The following is a 9,636-nucleotide window of genomic DNA, read 5'->3' as shown; positions in this document are numbered from 1 at the left end:
ATCGGTGTAAATCAATAACATCCATATAACTTTGTGAATGAAATTAGTTTGTGAAAATTTTAGGGAGGAAAAACTGTCATGTCCATTTTCAAAGGGGTCCCTTGACCTCTGACCTCCAGATCAGTGAATGTAAATGGGTTCTATGGGTACCCACGAGTCTCCCCTTTACAGACATGCCCACTTTATGATAATCACATGCAGTTTGGGGCAAGTCATAGTCAAGTCAGCACACTGACACACTGACAGCTGTTGTTGCCTGTTGGGCTGCAGTTTGCCATGTTATGATTGGAGCATATTGTTTTATGCTAAATGCAGTACCTGTGAGGGTTTCTGGACAATATCTGTCATTGTTTTGTGTTGTTAACTGATTTACAATAATAAATATATACATACATTTACATAAAGCAGAATATTTGCCCACTCCCATGTCCCATGATAAGACTAAATTTAGATAAAAAATGTGATTTGTGTTTAATTGCTATTAACTATGGACAATCATGTGAATAATCAGGATTAAATATTTTAATGGATTGACAGCCCTAATAAGAACACATTTAATGTTGTTGTTGGACTCTACAGTAACATGGGTGTTGAGGGACGAAAGAAACTTCTGTTACTTTTGTTCTGACAATGACCCCTGACTTGCTGCTATACTGAAAAACTCTGACATGTTAAACTTCAGGATGTGTTAAAGTACTAAATAATCTGTCAAATGATCATGACTATGACTCATGAAACAATAAACACAACTTGCCATTCAAAGAAAATGACCGCTTGAGTAAATTTACTTTCCGTGATCCAAAACAGCTTCCCGGGTAAAACACAGTGACTGTTTGACATATCTCCTTGTATCCCAGTTTGTCCACCAGGAAGATGTTGTATTATTTTAAAATGAAAATGTCTTGTTCCACAGTTTGTTGATGAGAAGTCACTTGAGTTGCTGAAGCTCCATCTGAAAACAAACTACATACATCTTTTCTTACAGATGTTGATGCAAAGTAACGCATGGAGCAATACCTCAAGCTTTACATTTCTGATTCCAGTGGAGGGAAATCAAGTCAAGGACTATTCTTTTTCCATGATGTGTCTGTGAGGGGAAAGCAGAAGGTTGGGGACAGTGTGTATGTGTGTGGGGGGGTGATGTTGGGAAGAGGATGAAGGAAGAACTCTTTACAGTTGTATTGGGGAAATACAGTATATACACATGTACACTTAGGAAAATAACTTCTTGTATAAGTCCGCCTCAGTCTGACAACTTCTTTCCAAGCCTTTTTTATATACAATATATTACACATAGTGATTCTGCGTACTATACATGAGTTTTTATAAGGGAGGGTGTGTGATTTAAGAGGAATCCTCTTCATCAGTCTGTCCACATTTCAGTATCTCGATAATCCTTCATTTAGGTTCACACAGTCTGCATGGAATTAACCTTTTAGGCATTATAAAAAGAGAACAAAAAATGCTGCATGATGTCTGAACTCAAATCCAGTTCTCACAGCATGGTTTACCAGCTTTCATTCAACCTCACACCACCTATAGTATATACTGAGCCTATCATGTCATCAGTAACCCAGAGAGTTTATGGGTTCATCTGGTACTAGGTGCAGTTTCTTTCTGCCTTCAGTCAGCTGTGGGGATGGTTTTGTTGCAGTACCACGCCGTGTCCTGTGTGGACCAGAGGTGCTGAGTGCAGAGCCTCAGGTGGAGGGGGAGGGGGAGGGAGAAGAGGGGGAGCAGGGCACAGAGCTCGGGCTGGGAGAGGAAATGGATTTGGGCGATGGACTTGGTTGACAGCTCCCGAGCTCTGTGTCATCCTCTTCTCTGCCTCCTCCTCTACCTTTTCCTCCTCCACCCCCTTTCCCTCCCCCGGCTCCATGCCCTTCCAGTCCTTCAGAGTTCTCCAGCATTTCCTGGATGAGAGGAGGCATGGACCCGGGTATCTCCATTTTCAGTGTGATCACTCGCTCTGCTCCTGTGGGAAAGGTCAGGATAAGAGAACAAGTCATTATGTAGGGACCTGGTGTGGTGAGTATGACACGACTGCAATTGAGGTAATAGTATTAGTAATGTGGAATACTAAGGGTGCTTTTACATCAGGGACCCAGGCTCGGATCCGAGTACACTTGTCCCCAAAGTCCAGTTCGATTGATTAGTGTGAACGCTCCATACTGTACTCGGGCACGGTTCGTCGATCCGTACCCAAGTCCACTTGAAAAGGTGGTCTGGAGTACGGATCATATGTACTCGGGTACGGTTCGCATCAGGTGTGAAAGCAAACCGTACCAAAACACGGAAGTGGACCGCTATTTAACGCGAGTAACGTTAGCAGTTAGTGAGTAGTTTTGAAATGGCAGGGATTTTTCAACGCCGCCAGTATCCTCCGATATCTGTATACATAGATAGAAAACAGTTTCACATAAAACTTGGAAAAAAAAGTTTGGAAACTTGTGTTTGGTGGATTATTTCTCTGTTGTTACAATGCTAATGGTCATTGTAATTTACATGGTTGGAAAGCCTGTTTATTTACCTTCACAATGATGTCCAACTTGTAAAATCATGCATTTGTGGGATGAGCAGCACAGCTGATTATGTGGGTAGAGCCCAAGAAATATTTGCCAAAATGCTCCGTCAATGGTAAACAGTGTATTCTCCTGTTGGTGTTGACTCTTGTTTTGAGTTGTTTGATGGATTGGATGATTGAACTCTCTATCAGTAACAAGGAACAAACAAGACATATTGGCTATTTTACACTTTATTCATTTAATCCACCATCAGGAGCCTCAGTAGCGGTGGAAGATCCATACGCAGCCACAACAGCCTGGTACCTCCTCCTCATGCTGGTCACCAACCTGGTCACACGTTGCTGTGGGATGGCGTTCCATTCCTCAACCAGGATTGGTTGCAGGTCAGCCAGCGTGGTTGTGTTGGTCACTCTAACACGTACAGCACGCCCAAGCTGATCCCACAAGTGTTGAATTGGGTTGAGGTGTGGACTCTTGGCAGGCCGTTCCATTCTCTCTACTCCCACATTGTGGAGGTAGTCTGTGATAACCCTGGCTCTGTGGGGGCGAGCGTTGTCATCTTGGAGGATGAAGTTAGGTCCCAGATTGTGGAGATATGGGATCGTCACTGGCTGCAGAATCTCATCCCGATATCTCACTGCATTGAGATGGCCTTCAATGATGACATGCCTTGTTTTGTTAGTGACATCATTGAGGGAACACACAACCACGCTGGCTGACCTGCAACGAATCGTGGTTGAGGAATGGAATGCCATCCCACAGCAACGTGTGACCAGGTTGGTGACCAGCATGAGGAGGAGGTGCCAGGCTGTTGTGGCTGCGTATGGATCTTCCACCGCTACTGAGGCTCCTGACAGTGTATTAAATGAATAAAGTGTAAAATAGCCAATATGTCTTGTTTGTTCCTTGTTACTGATAGAGAGTTCAATCATCCAATCCACCAAACAACTCAAAACAAGAGTCAATACCAACAGGAGAATACACTGTTTACCATTGGCAGAGCATTTTGGCAAATATTTCTTGGGCGCTACCCACATAATCAGCTGTGCTGCTCATCCCACAAATGCATGATTTTACAAGTTGGAAGGAATTGTGAAGGTAAATAAACAGGCTAACCAACGATGTAAAATACAATGACTATTAGCATTGTAACAACAGAAATAATCAACAAAACACAAATTTTTAATATGGAATACTGAGGCTGCATTCTAAAAGTGTTTTAGTGTATTAGTAATGTGGAATACTGAGGTAATTAATCTCTTAACGTACTTTCTAACGTTGCACGCTGTGCAAACAATTATTATATTAACATAGAAAAATGTGCAACATTGCGGGCAAAATACCTACACTCATTAAATCCATACTCCACTTTACACCTGACAATGTCAGCTGGGATCGGCTCCAGCCCCCCCACGACCCTAAATAGGATAAGCGGTTTAAAGATAATGGATGGATGGAATATCTCCACTGTCACATCCATCTGCAGTGGTGTGCATCAGTGGCGGCCAGTCAATAGAGGGCACATGCGGCGCCCCACCACAAATCTTAATTACAATTAATCACTGGAAGAGAAGCTGCCGTATGGTGAATGCATTTTTTGGATCGTCAAAAACCCTGATTTGTATTATCAGAAGTGAATCCAATGGGACTAATAACATTTGGAAAGCACAGAAGAGCCGTATGATTAAATCATTTGATCCCATCCATGTGTGTTCTCCTTCATAAATCCATGCACCACTAGAGTTGGGTCCATTTCCAGTTATACCGGTCCGGTCTGGTGTACAAGCTTAAAACAGTTTGATTTGATATGAACGGGCTGAATCACATTTGTCATTATGACGCGTTCTGGCAAATTAAAAAGTAGCCGAAATCAGCAACCTGTGCCAAAGGCGTCACGGCGCTAAATACAACTTGTATTGCATTAGTAATATGATAACATGATTACCATAATATTATGTTTGTTTATAAACGGCACTGGTGTGTGTGTGTGTGTGTGTGTGTGTGTGTGTGTGTGTGTGTGTGCGTGTGTGTGTGTGTGTGAATGTCTCACCCTTCACACTGATGCTCCTGAGGTCAGTAATCTTCATCAGTATCTTGGGGAACATACAGGGTTTATCAGGCCTCCTTCTCCTCACATAGATCTATGCACACACAAGGACATGGAGGAAAAGTATTTGTTTATATGTATGAATATATAAATATGTATACATACATTTGGTAAAGCAGCTATAGTATATTATTATGACATTCCCTCTGTAATGTTACTAATAATATATTGTTCTTCTGACAAATTATAATGTTTCTACTAATGATGTGTGTGTTTTACAGGAAGATCCAATTTGATTTTACTGTTCTATAATCCCTCACTGACAGTGATGCCACGTCACTGCTGCATAAAGAGAGTGAAAGAAACATTACATCAAAATAAATTTGTATCTGTTGTGTTCTTATCTAATTCTGCTACATATGGTGGGTATTTTTTAAATAACATGAGTCCCATTAGTTAAGAGGTCTGGTGATATTCTAAATCTTTTAATGCCAACAAATCCAATGAAAAGACCAAAACCAACAATCAATTGTGTGCGTATCAAAGCCTACTGGCTCTTCTTCTTCTGTGCCATAGAGCTCCATTGTTGTCCAAAAACTATTAAAAACACATCAATGAGCCTCACTGTGTCACTGGGTGACATGTTCCTTCATCACCATGAACACACACACACTGGACTTTATTCTGACACACACCGTCCTGCTGCCACAATACTCACTAAAGCACCAAATCTGGATTAATGCACCGCTGAAAATAGTCCCAAACAAAGGCACAATTCACTCCTGTGTGAGTAATACTCGCTAAAAACTACAGTGACCAGCTGCCTGAACCTTTTTAAGCCCTATATAATGAAACTATAAATCTACTTTTAAAGATTCACACCTTCAGTAACAACAAATGGGTTTGGTGCTGAGTGCCACAGACTGAGTAGGAAAGTCACAAAGTATTGAGAGACGGATTAACGCATTGACTACGTTCACATGCACACTAATATTCCACTATTATTCAGAATATGACAATGCTCAAAACGTGATATAACTGTAGAATTAGGCCTTATTGCAAATGGAGCATTTTACGATTAAGATATGGAATTAGCCGATATTATTCAGATTTTAGGAGCATTTTTAGGACATGTTTACAGCACAATTAGAATATGCGTCTCAGTTGGGATTTTTACAGCAGTTTGCGACAGGTGGCCTCTTGCCTGTTTACGGCCAGCTCTGTGCGTTGTACACAAACCAACCAGCCGAAAGTCTGCAGAGATGCATGCCCAAAAGAAAAGCCTTCATCTGGGGTCGGGAGGAGAAACACACCTACTTTTAAACATTATGAAAGACTTGGAAATCAACAGGCTTTTGGATATGCGCAAATATCACAACGCAACCGTTTCAAGAACGTGGTTGAAGGAATGAAAGAGGGAGGCTGTTTTCACACGGTCTGTCCAGCAAGTTCGCCACCAGTTAAGTTAATCGGAGTATAAAGGGCTGCATGTAAACAGGAATATTAGTGGAATATTCATTTTCATTATCCATGTAAACAGTCTTTTTCGAGATAAGGGCAAAACATGCATGTAAATGTAGTCAGTGTTGGTTTTAGTCTTCTCATGGAATTTGCTGACAATAAGAGACATGATTCATGCAGCCTTATCCCCTAAGGCAGTGGTTCCCAACCTATTTTCTTTGTAAAGCCCCCCCTACTTGTATCTAAGAAAAGCTGAGCCCCCACCCCGATATTTTCTGACGTCATCACCCTTACTAAATGAGTTAGACTGTTTTTTATCAAACCAACTCTCTTTAATGAATATAACTAAGTAAACTTAATTGATTTACAGTAATAGTGTTAGAGCTGAAATAGATTTAGTGTTACTGTGGTTAAATAAATGTAATGTCATATTTGTTAGATTGCTGCTAGACCGCCCCGATAACACAGGTGCAAGCCTCCCGTTGTGTGCAGCAGGGGAGAGCAAATAGGTTTTTGACTGCAGTGAAAATCTTGTTTTTGAAAGACTAAACACCAACAAATATGAATTGTACAAAACAAATATTGGGTTTAAACAGAATGTGGCCTACTAGGTAGCAAATTGTTTAATAGTTTTATATACATACTTTTGTATAAATGATCCAAGTGTGTTATTATGGTTTTAGTTATTCTCTAATTCTGACAACCTCAGAGCAGACCAATCCTAGAGCACCCAGACTCCAGGATGGGGACCACTGCTCCAAGGTGATAGGCGTTTCTGTCTTGTTAACCAAAGCCTTCAGTTACGTATTAAACTTTGCCTTCTGTATAAGTACATATCTTTGTTTTGGAACTGGAGGACGTCTGCTTCTGGAATAAAAGTGCAAGGTTATAAACCGCAAGTAACAGAACAGTACTAAGATGTCAAACCTTCAAGGCTTCAAGCATCGGCTCTTGAAGAACATCCACCTTCTCTGACTCCTCCAGATCCTGACGATCTGCACACACACACACACACACACACACACACACACGAAACTTTAACAGTAAGTACACAGAACATGAATCTGTACAGCCCTATTACACATATCATCTCTATGTGAATGTGGGAACACTAAAGCGATTTTCTGTCATTGGTTATTTCATCTCATATTCCGCAGATATCCACTGCACTACCTCCACAGAGCAGACAGATGGCGCTGAGCAATCCCGTCTCTGCGTCGTCCATCTCCAGCGGGAGCAGCTGGTTGGCAAAGGAGAACACCAGGTCTGTGAGAGGTCCGAACCCGGCGTTGTGCATCTGGGTGCGGTTCAGAGTCAAACCGTCGGAGAAGGTCATGGTGTCCTTGTCTGGGGTGTAGCGGGTGCAGATCCTTAGAATCTAAGAAGAGGGGACGAAGTGGCCGAAAGCAGAAGGAAACAACAGGAGATGAATTATTTAAAGGAGACATTGTGCTGTACCACAGCTGTACATTTCCCGGTGTGAAAGACTTGTCTTTGTTAAGGAATTGTTTTGTGTAACTTGCTCTAAGAGTATGTTTATGTGTGACAAAACTCTAGGACTGGGACGATACTCCTATCTCCCAATACTATCACTTTACTACCAATATGTATTGTATGTATATGATTTTATTAATATATATTGCGATTTGTTTGCGATTCTACAAGTAAGGTGATCCGATATTACGGTTTATTGCGATATATTAATTTTTGTTAACTTTTTTAACTTTAGACCATGGGAAAAAGTTGAATCATACACTTCTAGGGACTTTTACTTTGTAAAATCTCTAAGTGAATCCAGTAACATTTTTTGATTTTCAGCATGTATGTAGTCAGAGATGTCCTGAAGTCATATATATCAGTCATTGGCAGGAATTATTTATTATCCAGCAACCCAAAAATCAAAGAATAAAGACATTTCCCTCACAGATTAGTGGTATTTTCTTTTTAATTTATAAAGACATGTAATGTTTTATACTTCTGGTGAATATAATTCATCAGTCTTATTTCCATAGATGTATTTTGTATATACAGTTCCCTTTGTTAACACCTTATTTTGAAAAGCGGACGTAGTCCCATGTGTTTACTTCCTCTAACTTCTCCAAGGTGGTCTCTAGCTCTCCCGTCAGCTCCGTTCTCTTTATCCATCCATGGTCAGCTCCATCGGGGCCGTTTCAATGCAGAGAACACAAATGTCAGTATCTGGGTGCTCTACAGTTGTAGCGTCGGCCCATTTGACCACGGAGACGAGAGCGACGGCCGGCTCGCTCTGCTTTTCCTGTCAATGTGTGAAACCCAAAGTGTTTCCATCCTTTACTGGATGTGTAGTGTTTACCACGCTGGATTTAACATGGGAGGGTGCAGGTCGTGTCCACAGTGACCCTTCAACGGTTTACACTCTCTGAGGTTTGTTTTGGTTGACGGATACGGAACGGATATGACGTCACGTTACTCAGACTACCACAATAAAAGTGGTAACTTCCTTCTACTTCCAAATAGACTCAAATGAAGCAAATATATCGATTCTGGTATTAAAACAAATCAATTTCAAAATCGTAAAAAAAAAAATCTCCATACATAGGTGAATGGATTTTTTTCCCCACCCCTACAAAACTCACCAGTATGTCGAGGCAGGCAGCTTTGAGCAGGGTGATCTGATCAGCGATGGTTAATGTTGTGAAACCAGGGAGCTGCTTGGCAAACTCCACTGTCTTAATGATGCATTTGGTGGACAATTCACTGAACTTGTCCCAAAGATTGACATCCAGAGAGACACGATGCTCCGAGCTGTTGCTCTGCAGGTTGGGGTCAGGTAAGGAACAGAAGGCAGAGAGTCTGAATAAAACACCTTTAAAACATTGGCTATACCGTTATGTTCGCTCTGTTTTTAGGTGTGAGTTATTAACAATATTTTCATCTGCATTTTTTTTATTAAAATCTGCTTGTTGATGTTGGTACCGTGGTGTATTTTCCCAGCTGACAGAGGGAGGGGAATGTGTCCTGATGGGCCCGGCGGACTCGTTCAATCATCTGCTCTGTGTCTGCTGACAAGACGTAGATCTCCGTCTCCCCCTGCCTCTTCTCTTCCTTCTTCTTCTTCATTCTGTCATTTCGCACCACTGAAATACGGGTAAAGATTTAGGAAGATTTAGCTCAGAAGTTAAAGCAGCAGTTTGCATCAACATTTTAAATCAAGGACAAGGAGGCTGCTCTTTCAAAGTATTCCTGTCACAGTGAAAGACATTTCCCACGCAGTGAGGGTCTAATGAAATGAAGAATGCATGACACATACCAGGAACTGCAATTTAAGATAGGACCAATATTTTTGTAATCCCCAAGTATATGAACAGTACATCTCTGGAGTACCCCTTTAAGATTTGAAAAAGCTGATGGTATATAGTGATGCAAGACGCTGGTGATTAGAAGCTGATGGTGATGGTTTTGTGGGGCGTGTATCAACTGAGAAAGGCCACCAGAGGGAGACAAATATGGAGGTTAAAACACATCACTGCTGCCTGAGAGCAGCACTGAGCTGGAGCTTTATTGCATCTCCTGCTTTAAGTCACTTAGTGCGCTGGGCTCTGCTTTATTATTGCATGACTACAA

General features: G+C 41.4%; 1 protein-coding gene across 1 annotated transcript in view; it reads right to left on the bottom strand.

Moving 5' to 3' along the window:
* Nucleotides 1-500: 500 nt before the first annotated feature.
* The window catches only part of LOC119502070 (retinoic acid receptor alpha-B-like), a 31,450-nt gene continuing 22,314 nt past the window's right edge, over nt 501-9,636 (bottom strand). Inside the window, exons 4-9 of the mRNA XM_037792905.1 lie at nt 8,989-9,149; nt 8,649-8,825; nt 7,207-7,411; nt 6,961-7,028; nt 4,576-4,666; nt 501-1,975 (exon numbers count right to left, since the gene is read on the bottom strand). Of these exons, the coding sequence (XP_037648833.1) occupies nt 1,701-1,975; nt 4,576-4,666; nt 6,961-7,028; nt 7,207-7,411; nt 8,649-8,825; nt 8,989-9,149 (977 nt within the window). The 3' untranslated portion in view covers nt 501-1,700. The remainder of the gene's footprint in view (nt 1,976-4,575; nt 4,667-6,960; nt 7,029-7,206; nt 7,412-8,648; nt 8,826-8,988; nt 9,150-9,636) is intronic.

This window comes from Sebastes umbrosus, chromosome 14 (genome assembly GCF_015220745.1).
Source record: "Sebastes umbrosus isolate fSebUmb1 chromosome 14, fSebUmb1.pri, whole genome shotgun sequence".
Taxonomy (NCBI): Eukaryota; Metazoa; Chordata; class Actinopteri; order Perciformes; family Sebastidae; genus Sebastes; species Sebastes umbrosus.
The sequence above is the reverse complement of the archived record's forward strand: the minus strand, read 5'-3'. Positions and strand labels throughout refer to the sequence as shown.